The sequence below is a fragment of the Oncorhynchus gorbuscha genome, linkage group LG24 (assembly GCF_021184085.1).
Source record: "Oncorhynchus gorbuscha isolate QuinsamMale2020 ecotype Even-year linkage group LG24, OgorEven_v1.0, whole genome shotgun sequence".
In the NCBI taxonomy this organism is placed as follows: Eukaryota; Metazoa; Chordata; class Actinopteri; order Salmoniformes; family Salmonidae; genus Oncorhynchus; species Oncorhynchus gorbuscha.
The window spans coordinates 9,995,296-10,012,795 of NC_060196.1; the positions used below are offsets into that span (position 1 = coordinate 9,995,296).

General features: G+C 43.5%; 2 protein-coding genes across 2 annotated transcripts in view; both read right to left on the bottom strand.

Annotated features, from left to right (window-relative positions):
- Positions 1–923: 923 nt before the first annotated feature.
- Positions 924–4,155, bottom strand: LOC124012408 (zinc finger protein 184-like). Its single transcript, XM_046325993.1, has 3 exons — positions 3,690–4,155; positions 3,233–3,363; positions 924–2,412 (listed from the first exon to the last, which is right to left on the bottom strand). Exons 1-3 carry the CDS (start codon positions 3,946–3,948, stop codon positions 1,258–1,260), a joined length of 1,545 nt encoding a protein of 514 aa, XP_046181949.1. The 5' UTR covers positions 3,949–4,155; the 3' UTR covers positions 924–1,257.
- An 11,986-nt stretch (positions 4,156–16,141) lies between these two features.
- The window catches only part of LOC124012386 (zinc finger protein 205-like), a 303,385-nt gene continuing 302,026 nt past the window's right edge, over positions 16,142–17,500 (bottom strand). The window contains exon 6 of the mRNA XM_046325958.1: positions 16,142–17,488. Within this exon, the coding sequence (XP_046181914.1) occupies positions 16,533–17,488 (956 nt within the window). The 3' untranslated portion in view covers positions 16,142–16,532. The remainder of the gene's footprint in view (positions 17,489–17,500) is intronic.

Below are 17,500 nucleotides of genomic sequence, written 5' to 3' on the forward strand. Positions count from 1 at the left end.
GTATCTGGTGTGGCCACTAGCTGCATTAAGTACTGCATCTCCTCCTCATGGACTGCACCAGATTTGCCAGTTCTTGCTGTGAGATGTTACCCCACTCTTCTACCAAGGCACCTGCAAGTTCCCAGACATTTCTTGGGGAAATGGCCCTAGCCCTCACACTCCGATCCAACAAGTCCCAGATGTGCTCAATGGGATTGAGATCCGGGCTCTTCGCTGGCCATAGCAGAAGACTGACTTGCAGGAAATCACGCGCTCATTCCTTTGACGATAAATGCATATCCGACCATCACCCCTGCTGAGACAAAAGCATGACTCGTCAGTGAAGAGCACTTTTTGCCAGTCCTGTCTGGTCCAACGACGGTGGGTTTGTGCCCATAGGCGAAGTTGTTTCTGGTGAGGACCTGCCTTACAACAGGCCTACAAGCCCTCAGTCCAGCCTCTCTCAGCCTATTGTGGACAGTCTGAGCCATGATGGAGGGATTGTGCTTTCCTGGTGTAACTCAGGCACTTGTTGTTACCATCCTGTACCTGTCCTGCAGGTGTGATGTTGGGATGTACGGATCCTGTGCATGTGTTGTTACATGTGGTCTGCCATTGCAAGGATGATCACTGTCGCGCTGTCTTAGGTGTCTCACAGTACTGACATTGCAATTTATTGCCCTGGCCACATCTGCAGTCATGATGCCTCCTTGCAGCATGCCTAAGGCACGTTCACGCAGATGAGCAGGGACCCTGGGCATCTTTCTTTTGGTGTTTTTCAAAGTCTGTAGAAAGGCCTCTTTAGTGTCCTAAGTTTTCAGAACTGACCTTAATTGCCTACTCTCTGCAAGCTGTTAGTGTCTTAACGACCGTTCCATAGGTGCATGTTCATTAATTGTTTATGGTTCATTGAACAAGCATGGGAAACAGTGTTTAAACCCTTTACAATGAAGATCTGTGAAGTTATTTGGATTTTTACGAATTATCTTTGAAAGACAGGGTCTTGAAAAAGGGATGTTTCTTTTTTGCTGAGTTTAGCAGTGAGTCTATTTAAATAACAAAAATGTGGAACTTCAAATTGAATGCCATGGTCAATACACCTGCATTTTCAGAATGCAACACTTTATCATGTTAACTAGAGCGCTGAGTATCAGGCTATTAGCGAATTGATGCTGTTAGCAAGTTTGCAGGCTTCTAACGCCCATCAGCGCCATTCATTTACAGAGCGCAGTTTTGGAGTAGCCTAGTTACTGTTAGTCACGTGGAATTAAATTGAGGTCAGGACTCGTTACTGCTAGTCTGGGGGTAATACTGGGCCCTCTCTCCCGTGTGGACCTTCAGGTGCATCTTCAGCTGGTGCTGATGGGAGAACCTCTTCTCACACTGGGGGCAGCTGTAGGGTTTCTCCCCTGTGTGGACCCTCTGGTGCCTCTTCAGGTTGCAAGTCTGGGCAAAGCGCATGTGACACTGGCTACAGCTGTAAGGTTTCTCCCCTGTGTGGACCCTCTGGTGGATCTTCAGGTTCCAAGCCTGGGAGAAGCGCATTTGACACTGGCTACAGCTGAAAGGTTTCACTCCTATGTGGACCCTCTGGTGGATCTCCACCTTCTGGGGGCAGTTGAAACCTTTGTTACAGAACATGCAGAAGAACCGTTTCTCTTTACTACCGCCAGATGTTGCTCCCACTTCCCGAGCCTGGACTCTAGTCTTGTCGTTTGAGTTCAATACCTGATCGAAAAGGATGCGTCCGTGTGAATCGGAAGGTGCCATCGACGTGGACACTGGGTCGCGATCCCTGAGCGCGTGTAAAGGGGAGTGGACTGCGATATTTGGATTTGGCTCTAAGCTTTCCCTGTAGTCCAAGAAGTCACTAGTGTTGCCCTGAGACTGTCCTCCTAAGTGAGTCTCGTCTTCATTCCATGTCAGAGGAGCGTCTCCCTCCTCTTTCACAGTCACCTCATCTACGACGAGACCCTCCCCTTTCTTATCTAGGAACCCTTCAGAGTATACGCTACTACTGTACTGGTTCCAGTCCCCTCTTATTGGATTAGTCGGTGTATCTAAGCCCACAGGCACGTCACCAGGTATTATCTCTGTAGCGTATGAACAGGACGGATCATTGCCAGTCTGTAACGCATCACCTGAGTCCCGATGGGACAGAACTGTCCTCTGGCTCGGGTTACCATAAAGTAAAAACTCTGAGCGGGGAGTAGGACAGCCCAGTCTCCCCAGCCTCGTTAATGTCTCTGTCTCAGACTTGAGGATGGCGTTCGGCATTCTACTGATGTCCCTGGGCTGCACTGGGGTGGTGTTGGGGTCCTTCGTGACTATATGGGGCGCTCCAGTCTGGATGTTGGTGCTGTGTCGTGGATCCTCCTCTCCTTCAGACATCTCCTGCTTGACTCCAGGACCTGCAGCCTCTGTATCTGCAGACTGACACAAGAGGAAAGAGGTTATTATCGGTACATGAGCTGAATTAGATAAGTGTCATAGGTAAGTCTCACAAGCTCTTCTATGGGCGGGCCATGCAGAGACCCCCCAAAATGCCTCAGTAGCGAAAATAAATAACGAGCATAGGCCTATTTATTTCTGCAACCACTCACTCACTCATCATCACAAAATGTAAGCAAGCTAGTTACCCCTGAAGACATGATTGGCATTGGTAAAAGAGGTTGGGCTTTTGGCTGATCATTGGTGTTGATGATTGATGTAAATCTGCTAGTTAGCTAGCTCGATTTCTTTTACTGGTTGTGATTTACCTCTGTATTTCTGCCTCTTTCCGCTGCTTGTATCAGCCAACCAGACCAAATATTGACGATGATGTAGGCTAAATCATGTGTTATTATGTTTTAATAAAATGTTATGCTACTGTGGCAGCACTGTTTCTATTTAGTAGCAATCTCCGTACAAGGCAGACTGGGAAATAGGCACAACCGGGCGTGCACAAGCTCCGTACAGGGCAGATCAACAGGAGCAACCAACAGGTGCAACCAACAGGGTGGGGGGTGACAAGCTTGACAACAACAAACAAAAAAATTGGAGGAAATTCTACCACCACCCAAAAGGACACTTTGGAGACTGGAAGGGCAAAGGGGCATGTGCTCTGCACAAGTGGAGCACTATCTGTGCACATGCCTGCTTATGGCAGATATATGAGGATGTACATGTAAGCAAGTGAATGGATGAGGGGAGCCTTTCTAAAATAAACAGACACGTTTGATTTACACTTTCAATTCAACACTATTACACTAACCTCTATCACAATAACGTGCTGGGTTGAGGTTCCATTCCCCTCATCAACAGTGATTGGTTGGTCGTCTCTCCATGTATTGTGTCCCACTGGCTTCACAAAGCTCCTGTGGTCTCCAGTGAGATTTCCTTCACCTGAGAGAATGATTGGGGGAAAAGCAGTGGTTAGGTTAGCTACTGTCAATGCTCAACACTATATAGTGGATGTAATGTAACACTTCTCATATGATCTTGATATAGGCCCACTATTTATTGATAAAGGTATTGTGTTCCATGCATCATACTGTTTTAATTGAGTAAATAATAGGAAAAAGAGTCAATCAATAACTTGGTTAGATAAGTAATCAGGGGACTGGGGGAATTATTGCATACTTTCCAAAAAACAATTCTGGGTAACACGTCTGAACACATGTGCATAAGGTAATGTGGTGCCCCTCAGCATCGCCTGTTGCAAAATGTACCTCTTGCCATTCCTCTGTATCGGTTGACAAGCTTGACACTACTGGGACGACTGGCGAGGACGCGCTCCCGTGCCACCTTCAGTTCTTGTAGCTGTAATTTCCTCCGCAATGCCCTGTTTTCTTTCTGGCTTTGAGTTATTTCCAAACGAAACACTGCATAGTCGTCGTCTACGAGTTTACAGATCTCTGCCACGGCTGCATTCGCTAACACCTCCATGACGGAGGCTATTTGAGTGTGAAAAACCATACAGTCAGCCATTGTTAGCAGCTAGCTAGCGTCACCTATATACTATCTATCAACCAAGTCCTGTTTCCAACGTAAATTAAAGACTACACGGGGTAAGTATGTGATGCTGAGCAGGTAAATGTGTCATATTTTGAATTCCATGGTGTTAATAAACGTCTAAATAACAACAAGAAAAACGCTAACTTGGAAATAGTTATGGTCAGTTTACTTCCGTTTACACTGAAGAGAAAGGACGTTATTGGTTGGCGTCATAGCTCAAAGGGTGTGGCTAAATGAAATGTTCTTTGAATTACGGTACTTTTTATTTTACATTACACATCAAATCTCCTATTCGTGATCAGTATCTTTCAAGCTCAGAACAGACTTGAAAAAATGGCTAGCTGGAACTCCTCTGAGAGGTCGGCTATGAATGCCCTCACCGGATAGTATTCAAGTTGTATTGATTTCATTTTATGAATGAAGAAAAGTAAGAAAGAAATATAGGCAGGTGCATCACTACTCCCATTGAAGATCTATTACTGTATGTAGGCTATATGTATTTCTACCTTACCTTGCTCCCCCATCTTTAGTCCACTCAGCAGATCAATGCTCTGTGGTCCATCCTCTACTGTCTCCTCTTTGACCAACAGCAGATCAGGCTTCCCATCCTCCATGTCTACTGACTGTAAGAGATACAGAGTGAGAGGATGTTGGATCAAGAAATCTGATATGAGCCCCCTGCTATGGAGCATCTTCTGATTGGGCAATGGGGAAGTGCTATGATTACTATGCAAACATGTTAATTTATTTGATACTTTGCAAATGTGTTAGTTGATTTGATTACTTTACACTAATGGTTTGATAATTCAACGGCATGCACAGACTTAAGACACATTTAATCAAGACCTGGGTTTATTCACAAAGAATCTCAGAGTAGAAGTGCTGATTGATGATCAGGTTTCCATCTGTCTGCATAGTCTTATTTATTATTATCTAATAGGCAACTCCTGCTCAGAGTTGTGTCTCTAACACCTCTTATTTATGAAGCATGTGACAAATTACATTTGATTTGATTTTGAGTTCACAGTGGACTCACCTCAGTGAGAGTGTATGTGGTCCTGTGATGCTCAGCTGGTTCCTCTGTGGGTTCAGGAGGTATAGTCTGGTTGTCCTCCATGACCATGGTCCCCTCAGGGTTCCCCAGACCCTCCTCCTTCACCAGCAGCACCTCTGGACCCTCCTCCTCCTCCTGGAAGAGACAGGTGATACAGATTACACAGACATACACTCCCTCAGGTATGTACACACAGATAATAAACACACCTTAAACATGGAGTGTTGACCCATCCCCACTATGTTTGAGTCCTATACTGCAGTTACAAAATGACTTCATTGTTGTTAAACCCATCATGGTGGACATAAATATGATGTTGTGGGTAAAAATAAGTCAGCAATGATAAGTCAGACAGACCTGACTAAACCATTTTGACATGTACAGTAGGTGTTTGTTTGTGTGTGTGTGTGTGTGTGCAGGTAGGTATATTTAATGTATATTGGTTATAAAGCATTGTCGGGGTGCAGAATAGGGTGAGATCAGTTACTGTCTTAACTCAATTAGCTACGAAATCCCTAGTTTGAAAGCAACAAACAGTTTTCTGGAAGCTGTGCTGCACCATTTTCCGTTTGAGTGATAGCTAGCAAGAATCACACAACACACAGCAGAGCAAGAGAGAGAGCAATGACGTGAATTGAACATACACTATATATACAAAAGTATGTGGACACCCCTTCAAAATGAGTGGATTTGGTTATTTCAGCCACACCCGTTGCTGACAGGTGTATAAAATTGAGCACACAGCCATGCAATCTCCATCAACAAACATTGGCAGTAGAATGGACTTACTGAAGAGCTCAGTGACTTTCATTGTGGCACCGTCATAGGATGCCACCTTTCCAACAAGTCAGTTTGTCAAATTTCTGCCCTGCTCGAGCTGCCCCGGTCAACAGTAAGTGCTGTTATTGTGAAGTGGAAATGTCTAGGAGCAATAACGGCTCAGCTGCGAAGTGGTAGGCAGCACAAGCTCACAGAACGGGACCACTGAGTGCTGAAACGCGTAAAAATTGTCTGTACTCGGTTGCAACACTCACTAACCAATTCTAAATTGCCTCTGGAAGCAACATCAACACAAGAACTGTTCGTCGGGAACTTCATGAAATGGGTTTCCATGGCCGAGCAACCACACACAAGTCTAAGATCACCATGCACTATGCCAAGCATTGGCTGAAGTGGAGTGGTGTAAAGCTCGCTGCCATTGGACTCGGGTTCTCTGGAGTGATGAATCATGCTTCACCATCTGGCAATCGAACAGAACAAACCTGTATTTGGCAGATGCCAGGAGAACACTACCTGCCCCATTGCATAGTGCCAACTGTAAAGTTTGGTGGATAAGGAATAATGGTCTGGGCTGTTTTTCATGCTTCGGGCTAGGCCCTTTAGTTCCGGTGAAGGTAAATCTTAACGCTACAGCACAATGACATTCTAGATTATTCTGTGCTTCCAAATTTGTGGCAACAGTTTGGGGAAGGCCCTTTCCTATTTCAGCATGCACAAAGCGAGATCCATACAGAAATGGTTTGTCAAGATCGGTGTGGAAGAACTTGACCTGCCTGCACAGAGCCCTGAACTCAACCCCATCATACACCTTTGGGATGAATTGGAACACAGACTGCGAGCCAGGCCTAATTGCCCAACACCACCATTTTATTACGTTTGCAATTGCAACAAATAATCTGCTCAGACCCCAACCAAGGAGCATCAAATGTCGTGCTATAAATTCTCAGACAACCCAAAGATTCCTTCATGCCCTTCCAGACTCCCTCTGCCTACCCAAGCACGTCAGAGGACAAAAACCAGTTAACCACCTAACTGAGGAACTCAATTTAACCTTGCGCAATACCCTAGATGCAGTTTCACCCCTAAAAACTAAAAACATTTGTCATAAGAATCTAGCTCCCTGGTATACAGAAAATACCCGAGCTCTGAAGCAAGCTTCCAGAAATTTGGAACAGAAATGGTGCCACACCAAACTGGAAGTCTTCCGACTAGCTTGGAAAGAGAGTACCGTGCAGTATCGAAGAGCCCTCACTGCTGCTCGATCATCCTATTTTTCCAACTTAATTGAGGAAAATAAGAACAATCCAAAATGTATTTTTCTACTGTTGCAAAGCTACCTAAGAAGCAGCATTCCCCAAGAGAGGATGGCTTTCACTTCAGCAGTAATAAATTCATGAACTTCTTTGAGGAAAATATCATGATCATTAGAAAGCAAATTACGGACTCCTCTTTAAATCTGCCTATTCCTCCAAAGCTCAGTTTTCCTGAGTCTGCACAACTCTGCCAGGACCTAGGATCAAGAGAGACACTCAAGTGTTTTAGTACTATATCTCTTGACACAATGATGAAAATAATCATGGCATCTAAACCTTCAAGCTGCATACTGGACCCTATTCCAACTAAACTACTGAAAGAGCTGCTTCCTGTGCTTTGCCCTCCTATGTTGAACATAGTAAATGGCTTTCGATCCATCGGATGTGTACCAAACTCACTAAAAGTGGCAGTAATACAGCCTCTCTTGAAAAACCAAAACATGACCGAGAAAATATAAAAAACGAATCGGCCTTCCATTCCTCTCAAACATTTTTAGAAAAAGCTGTTGCGCAGCAACTCACTGCCTTCCTGAAGACAAACAATGTCTACGAAATGCTTCAGTCTGGTTTTAGACCCCATCATAGCACTGAGACTGCACTTCTGAAGGTGGTAAAGGACCTTTTAATGGCGTCAGACTTAGGCTCTCCATCTGTCCTCGTGCTCCTAGACCTTAGTGCTGCTTTTGATGCCATTGATCACCACATTCTTTTGGAGAAGGGGATGTTATTCAAAACATAATGTTAACTTTTTCTTGGTCCCAAGAAACAAAGAGATCTTCTGTTGAATCTGACAATTAATCTTGATGGTTGTCCAGTCGTCTCAAATAAAACTGTGAAGGACTTTGGCGTTGCTCTGGACACTGATCTCTCATTTGACGAACATATCAAGACTGTTTCAAGGACAGCTTTTTTCCATCTACGTAACATTGCAAAAATCAGAAACTTTCTGGCCAAAAATTATGCAGAAAAATTCATCCCTGCTTTTGTTACTTCTAGGTTAGAATAATGCAATGCTCTACTTTCCAGCTACCTGGATAAAGCACTAAATAAACTTAGTTAGTGCTAAATACGTCTGCTAGAATCCTGACTAGAACCAAACAATTTGATCACATTACTCCAGTGCTAACCTCCCTACACTGGCTTCCTGTTAAGACAAGGGCTGATTTCAAGGTTTTACTGCTAACCTACCAAGCATTACATGGGCTTGCTCCTACCTATCTTTCTGATTTGGTCCTGCCGTACATACCTACATGTACGCTACGGTCACACTCCTAATTGTCCCTGGAATTTCTAAGCAAACAGCTGGAGGCAGGGCTATCTCCTATAGAGCTCCATTTTTATGGAATGGTCTGCCTACCAATGTGAGAGACGCAGACTCGGTCTCAACCTTTAAGTCTTTACTGAAGACTCATCTCTTCAGTGGGTCATATGATTGAGTGTAGTCTGGCCCAGGAGTGTGAAGGTGAATGGAAAGGCTCTGGAGCAACGCACCGCCCTTGCTGTCTCTGCCTGGCCGGTTCCCCTCTCTCCACTGGGATTCTCTGCCTCTAACCCTATTACAGGGGCTGAGTCACTGGCTTACTGGTGCTCTTCCATGCCGTCTATAGGAGGGGTGCGTCACTTGAGTGGGTTGAGTCACTGACATGATCTTCCTGTCTGGGTTGGCGCCCCCCCTTGGGTTGTGCCGTGGCGGAGATCTTTGTGGGCTACACTCGGCTTTGTCTCAGGATGGTAAGTTGGTGGTTGAAGATATCCCTCTAGTGGTGTGGAGGCTGTGCTTTGGCAAAGTGGGTGGGGTTATATCCTGCCTGTTTGGCCCTGTCCGGGGGTATGATCAGATGAGGCCACAGTGTCTCCTGACCTGTCCTGTTTCAGCCTCCAGTATTTATGCTGCAGTAGTTTGTGTCGGGGGGCTAGGGTCATTCTGTTATATCTGGAGTACTTCTCCTGTCTTATCGGGTGTCCTGTGTGAATTTAAGTATGCTCTCTCTAATTCTCTCTTTCTCTCTCTCGGAGGACCTGAGCCCTAGGACCATGCCTCAGGACTACCTGGGATGATGACTCCTTGCTGTCCCCAATCCACCTGGCCGTGCTGCTGCTCCAGTTTCAACTGTTCTGCCTGTGATTATTATTATTTGACCATGCTGGTCATTTATGAACATTTGAACATCTTGGCCATGTTCTGTTATAATCTCCACCCGGCACAGCGAGAAGAGGACTGGCCACCCCTCATAGCCTGGTTCCTCTTTAGGTTTCTTCCTAGGTTTTGGCCTTTCTATGGAGTTTTTCCTAGCCACCGTGCTTCTTCACCTGCATTGCTTGCTGTTTGGGGTTTTATGGTCGGTTTCTGTACAGCACTTTGAGATATCAGCTGATGTAGGAAGGGCTATATAAATACATTTGATTTGATTCGTGAGATTCTTAATCAGCTAACATAACTTTGTGAATTTTGAAGCATTTAAGACTTGAAACATTATGTAATCAATGCATGCACATAAAGGCTTCATAATTCATAAAGGTCATATTAACTGACTGATATTAGGTCTGCACAACGCATCACAACGCATCACCGGGGGCAAACTAACTGCCCTCCAGGACACCTACACCACCCGATGTTACAGGAAGGGCATAAAGATCATCAAGGACAACAACCACCCGAGCCACTGCCTGTTCACCCCGCTATCATCCAGAAGGCGAGGTCAGCTGAACCTCAAGCTGAACCTCGGCAAGACGGAGCTGCTCTTCCTCCCGGGGAAGGACTGCCCGTTCCATGATCTCGCCATCACGGTTGACAACTCCATTGTGTCCTCCTCCCAGAGCGCTAAGAACCTTGGCGTGATCCTGGACAACACCCTGTCGTTCTCAACTAACATCAAGGCGGTGGCCCGTTCCTGTAGGTTCATGCTCTACAACATCCGCAGAGTACGACCCTGCCTCACACAGGAAGCGGCGCAGGTCCTAATCTAGGCACTTGTCATCTCCCGTCTGGATTACTGCAACTCGCTGTTGGCTGGGCTCCCTGCCTGTGCCATTAAACCCCTACAACTCATCCAGAACGCCGCAGCCCGTCTGGTGTTCAACCTTCCCAAGTTCTCTCACGTCACCCCGCTCCTCCGCTCTCTCCACTGGCTTCCAGTTGAAGCTCGCATCCGCTACAAGACCATGGTGCTTGCCTACGGAGCTGTGAGGGGAACGGCACCTCAGTACCTCCAGGCTGTGATCAGGCCCTACACCCAAACAAGGGCACTGCGTTCATCCACCTCTGGCCTGCTCGCCTCCCTACCCCTGAGGAAGCACAGTTCCCGCTCAGCCCAGTCTAAACTGTTCGCTGCTCTGGCCCCCCAATGGTGGAACAAACTCCCTCACGACGCCAGGACAGCGGAGTCAATCACCACCTTCCGGAGACACCTGAAACCCCACCTCTTTAAGGAATACCTAGGATAGGATAAGTAATCCTTCTCACCCCCCTTTAAGATTTAGATGCACTATTGTAAAGTGACTGTTCCACTGGATGTCATGAAGGTGAATGCATCAATTTGTAAGTCGCTCTGGATAAGAGCGTCTGCTAAATGACTTAAATGTAAATGTAAATGTCAGTACAGGTGCATCAAAGCTGGGACCGAGAGACTGAAAAACAGCTTCTATCTCAAGGACATCAGACTGTTAGTGTCTGCTGCCAACACACTGACTCAACTCCAGCCACTTTAATAATGGGAATTGATGGGAAATTATGTAAAATATATCACTAGCCACTTTAAACAATGCTACCTAATATAATGTTTACATACCCTACATTATTCATCTCATATGTATACGTATATACTGTACTCTATATCATCTACTGCATCCTTATGTAATACATGTATCACTAGCCACTTTAACTATGCCACTTTGTTTACATACTCATCTCATATGTATATACTGTACTCGATACCATCTACTGTATCTTGCCTATGCTGCTCTGTACCATCACTCATTCATATATCTTTATGTACATATTCTTTATCCCCTTACACTGTGTATAAGACAGTAGTTTTGGAATTGTTAGTTAGATTACTTGTTGGTTATTATTACTGCATTGTCGGAAATAGAAGCACAAGCATCTCGCTACACTCGCATTAACATCTGCTAACCATGTGTATGTGACAAATACAATTTGATTTGATTTGATTCATAGGGGTCCTTCCATGTCATTTCAGCAAGCCATCTTAGGCTATCCTGAAATCGTTTATGTGGTTAGAAACACAGGATTACCATTCCTGCAATATTATTTTGATGAAATATATTTTGAAATTAATGTAATTGATTGCACCCAAATTGGCCATTTTAATTTATAGGACTCATATAATATTAAATAAACATAGTACCTAACATCCGATTTGAACCAAACTTTTTCCTTACTCTAACCACATTTCCATCCACAGTTTTTATGCAAGTAAAATCATACGATATTTTTCAAAAATCACAACAGCTGTGACGAAAACAGGGAGTTTCTGTACAATTTTCTACTTTTGACATGGTGGGATCTTTTGTGTCGTTAAACTTAATTATGTGAGTAAATGCGGTGGAAACAACTTTATGCACAAATATTAATATAATAACTATCATATCCAAGTAAACTTGGAGTCACGTGATGATATGGTGTGTGGTCCTCCAATTACGACATGGGAAACCATGCCGTTAATTAAGCTACAAATTAAATAAATTATACTGAATTTCACAGGGTGGTCGAAGTGCTGTACAGTAATACAGGTGATACAGTAAGTTTGATGCTCCTTTCCAATAAATATTAAGGTTATTCTGGTGACATGTTGATCGATGCTTGACTGCGGTTTGACAAATACATTTTTTCTGGCTCTTATCCATAATAATCTCATCATGTAAACTCACTAGCCTACCCGCACTGAACGTAAATCCGAGACACTCCATTTAGTATGATATGTTACGTTTCTTATGGTATTTATTAATGTGTGGATTTCCATCACCCATTTCGTATGATATGTTACGAATTACACGTTATGAATTTGCTAAACGTACAGTATGTTACGAATTTTAGCTAGGTGGCTAATGTTAGGTACAATGTTAGGTACAAAATGCATGATCAGTTTTCTATGTCTTACAAATAGTATGGAGTTGCGGCATGGAGTATTGTTTCTTCATCCTATGTAATGTATTAGTGAATTTGCTGTTGTTTTTTCCCCCTGTTCAGAGATAAGTCAGTAACCACGTTTCCATCCAACAATTTCATGCAGATAGATTACCTGATGCATGAAAAAAGCAACGACAGGACTGACAGAAACATGAAATGCCGGTACAATTTTATTAATGCCGACAGAAAATTTGTTCGTTCGACATGGTGGGATCTTTTTGTGTCAGTTAAATAAATTATGCGAGAAATGGAGGTGGAAACGCCTTTATGTGCAAATATTGCAATAATAACTATCATATCAAAGTAAACTTGGAGTCATGCTGTGTTATGTTGTGTTGTCCTCTCACTGCAACTTGGGAAAGCATGCAGTTTATTAACAGTGATGGAAAAAGTGCGTAATATTCATACTTGAGTAAAAGTAAAGATACCTTAATAGAAAATGACTCAATTCAAAGTGAAAGTCACCCAGTAACATACTACTTGAGTAAAATTATAAAAGTATTTGGTTTTAAATACACTTAAGCATCGAAATGTAATTGCTAAAATATACTTAAGTATTGAAAGTACAAGTATACATTTTTTCAAATTCCTTATATTAAGCAAACCAGACGGTACAATTTTCTTGGTTTTTAAATGTACAATAGCTAAGGGCACACTCAGACATAATTTACAAATGAAGCATGTGTGTTTAGTGAGTCCGCCAGATCAGAGGCAGTAGGAATGACCAGGAATGTTCTCTTGATAAGTACATGAATTGGACCATTTTCCCATCCCGCTTAGCATTCAAAATGGAATGACTACTTTTGGGTGTCAGGGAAAATATATGGAGTAAAAAGTACACTAGTTTATTTAGGAATGTAGTGAAGTGAAAGTAGTAAAAAAATATAAATAGTAAAGTACAGATACCCCCCAGAACTACTTAAGTAGTACTTTAAAGTATTTTTACTTAAGTACTTTACACCACTGTTTATTAGTCTACAGATTAAATAAATTATGATGAACTTCACGGAGTGGGGAATGTGCAAGGTGATGAGCTTGATGTTCCTTTCCAATAAGTATCGAGGGTCTTATTCTGGTGAGCAATTCTGGTGTCTGTAACCATTTAGAGATAGCCTATTTAAAATAAATTTTATTTGAATTTCTCATAATCTTTTAGGTCTTATCAATAGCCTAGGGAATGTAAATGTTCTTATTAACAACATTTGGCATGTCCATGGCTCAGACATAATGAATGCATTTCAGTGCAAATGCTATGTTTAACATTATAAACTGGGGGGTTCGAGTCCTGAATGCTGATTGGCTGACAGCCGTGGTATATCAGACCGTATACCACATGTTTGACAAAACACATATTTTTACTGCTCTAATTCCATTGGTAAACAGTTTATAATAGCATTAAGGCACCTTGGGGGTTTGTGATATATGACCAATACACCACGGCTATGGGCTGTGTCCAGGCACTCTGTGTTGCGTCGTGCATAAGAACAGCCCTTAGCCGTGGTATATTGGCCATATAACCACACCCCTCGGGCCTTATTGCTTAAATATATTTTTATATTGAAGCCATGCAATTACTCAAAAAATTGTGGACTGCAAACATGTTAAACATATTTTACAAATATGGGATAGGCCTACATTGGAAGCAACCACATATTTAGCCATGGAGCACATTCTGATTGGCCAGTGAGGGGTCAAGGGTCATCACTACTTACCACAGACCCAAAGTCATAAACCCTTCCTATTTCTACAATTTGTCTTCTTAAAATCTGATTTTAAACCTAACTCTAACCTTAACCACACTGCTAAGCTTTTGCCTAACCTTAAAGATGCAATGTGTATTTTTATGTGCTACCTCACCAAATTCACATTGAAAGCAAGTCTAAAAAGCTGTAGATCTGTTCTATGTGCTCTGTTTCTATGCCTCCCATTCTTCATTTTTGTTTTTTGTGTCTTGCTTTTGGTTTCATACACCAGCTCCCAACAGCTGAAAATACAATATTTTGGGTTATTGAAAATATATTTCACAGCGGGTTTGGATGGTACAGTGACTCTCTACACTGCTTGTTGTGGCACATTAACTATTATAATTTTTTCCACCAGGAAATGGTGGAGCGATTTTTGCATATTGCACCTTTAAATTAAGACCAATTTTTACAATATAGCCAATTTTGTTGTGGTTGTGGCTTATGTAACTAGTGACATCTGGGGTCAAGCCTCAACACCTACATCTTGTTTATTCATCAAAAGCCAGCACTTTCACTGCAGCTACTGTGCCCATAACTCCCAATTGTGAAAATAACAAAAATATTTCACACACTCCTGAACGCTACCACCATCTATGATCAGTATCTTTCAAGCTAATAGCATACTTGTTAATAAAGAACAGTGCGTTAGCAAGAATAGAGTAGAAAATAATATAATTACTTTATTCCATCTACATCACCTCAGTAAAGTAAATATTTAACTGTCCTGTTCTAGTCCATGTTTACTTTCTCTCTAAAAACAGGTATTTGTTTATACCTGTTTCAAATGACAAGTTAACGAAGGGTTAATAAGGGGTACGTGGTTAATTACCCTCTTACCCAAGACACTTCACATGATAACTATAATATGTCACCAAAGAATGGTTCCCAGATCTCCCGTGTACATCTCAAGTCACACTGATACGATTTCTCCCCTTTGTGGACACTCCTATGTCTGGTAAGGGTTAGTCAGGAAGGAGAAGCTCTTGTAACATAGTTTGTACTTGAAGGACCTCTCCTTGATGTGAACGGTCTGGTGCTTATTCACAGTTCGCCTCAGTAAAGTGATTCCCAAACGTGGAGGAGGGGTACGACTTGTCGGCGTCCATCCTAATGCTCAACCTCCCACGTTGTGACCCAATGACACTAGAGGAGAGAGAAGCAGGAGCCACCCCCCTCAGGTAGCTAGTCTTTGAGCTCCCTCTAGACATTGTTTTGGGTGTTGTTGGGATTGTGTGCTGTGATGTAGGCTAGGTAACTTTCGTGTTGAACGCTCATCCTGACCCTGTCTGTACTGAGGTAGCTGAGGAAGGCTAGATCCAGGCTTTCTATGAACCCAGTCACCAGGCATTACACAAGACCCTGAAGGAGAAGACAGACTTGCTGATAGACTACCAGACTACCACCAGGGGAGTCTCCCACCACTCTCTGTGAAGGCTGAAGCTCAGGGTGACCTGCTCTGTTCATCATGGATACTGTGGTGTTTGTATCATAGGAACAGGAGGGTCTATCTCTATCAGCCCCAGGCCCTGCTCCATCCCTGCACTGAGACTGTGAAGAGAAGGGTCTGGGCTGCAGACTGGATCCCTGACTGGAGCCTCTGTCTCCCTGATGACCACCAGGACTGAAGTTATTGAATCCATCTGTCCGCAGCTTGTGTTCTGTGTAGTGGTGGAGTCTCTGGCCCTTGTGGTTCGGTACCAGTTTCTACTCAGAAGGAACAGCGACGGCTCCTGATCTTTGGCAATGGTTTAAGACCAGCCACTTCCGTGGTAAAATCTCTCAAAACCAGCAACACTGGATATCAGCAGGTCCCCCATGGACTGCAGACAGTAAACACAAATTGAACAGAAGATTTATATAAGAAACTTTACCGTAACACAAACATAATATTATAAAATGTTCACCACAGTCAAGCCCATCTCTAACACTGTGATTCAAGTACCTAACAATATGGAGCCAATGTAGTTTATTATACAAAATGTCCATATGTGAATTAAGTATAATGTTTGTTTTGACTGAGATAAGGGAAACTCAGTCCCTGCAATGATACAAAAATAACTAAGTCAGTCAGCACAGTCAATGTTGTGTTATTTAATTTCAATCAAATAGTCCTACACTCATAATGTGAATTACAGTACTTTTATTGCATAAAATGATACGTGACAAGTCGAATAACTTCTCATTATGGTAACACTTGACCTTTTCTGTAAATCTGGTACCCTCACTTTGATCAAATTACATTTAGAATACTTTTGAAAAGGATCAAACTTTACACTGCACACAAATAGAACAAGGTTGTCACTTTACATCAGTGAAGCATTTTTACAGACACCATCACACCAACAGTCTCACTCTCTTTCTTTCCCCAGTTCACCTCATCCAGTTCCCTACTACATCCCAAACTAACAGAATGAACTACAAACTATCTAGTACTAAATCATCAAATCAAATTATATTGGCCACACACACGTTTAGCAGATGTTATTGCAGTTGTAGCATAATGCTTGTACTATACATTACATGTCACTATACTCTATACATGAGTCGTGTGCATTTTCTGCTGGTGTATCCTGACATATCTCCTCTCTGAGAACCTCTTCCCGCAGTGCGTACAGGCGAACGGCCTTTCCCGTGTGGACCTTCAGGTGCACTTTCATATTGTGCTGGTGGGAGAACCTCTTCTCACATTGTGGACAGCTGTAGGGTTTCTCCCCTGTGTGGACCCTCTGGTGCCTCTTCAGGTGGGTCGATCGGGAGAAACGGGCCCGGCACAGGTGGCAGCCAAATGGTTTCTCCCCTGTGTGTATCCTCTGGTGGATCTCCACCTGTTTGGGGAAACTGAAAGCTTTCCCACAGAACGAACACAGGAAGCGCTTCTCTTTACTGATTCCGTCTCTATTACTGTCATTTGTCAATGGGCTTGTGTAGCCATTTAGTGTTGAAGCATTGTCTGAGGTCTGGTTTAACATTAGGAGAGTGTGAGGAGGATGAAGGCCAGGGAGTGTCTGTGTTGTCACAGCATCCATGTTCCAGTTGATAGATGCTATAGAAGGCAGGCTGAAGGAAGCACCTGTTGGAGGGTTAACCTGAGGCGCCATCAGTCTCTCTGAATCACAACTATAGGAGCAGGACGGAGCATCGCTAGCGGAGTCAGTGTCTGTTCTCTCCAGCCGCATACGGACACCTCCCTGTCCCCGTAGACCAAATCTACGCCTCGCTGTGGTCTCAGCCAGTCTGTTGTCATAGAGACTAAGTTCAGTTGTTGTTTTGTGTTTGTCTGTCTGTTTCTGGTTGTGGTCAACAGTATTGATCCCAGGCCCAGAGTTGAGGACGCTGTCCCACCCACAGACCTCTACTATGTCGCCTCTGGTCCTGGCCTGCTCAGTGACGTTCTCCCCTGGTCCCTTAACTGCATCGGTCTGGGAATCCAAAATGGCCGTCCAGTCTCCTCTATTAGCCTCCAACCAACCACCTGAAGGAAGAG

Coding starts and splice junctions, on each gene's coding strand:
- LOC124012408 (XM_046325993.1), bottom strand. CDS start 3,948: ATGGCTGACTGTATGGTTTTTCACACTCAAATAGCCTCCGTCATGGAG. Junction 3,364..3,689: donor ATACAGAGGAATGGCAAGAG/GTACATTTTGCA, acceptor TCATTCTCTCAG/GTGAAGGAAATCTCACTGGA. Junction 2,413..3,232: donor AGCACGTTATTGTGATAGAG/GTTAGTGTAATA, acceptor CTCTTGTGTCAG/TCTGCAGATACAGAGGCTGC.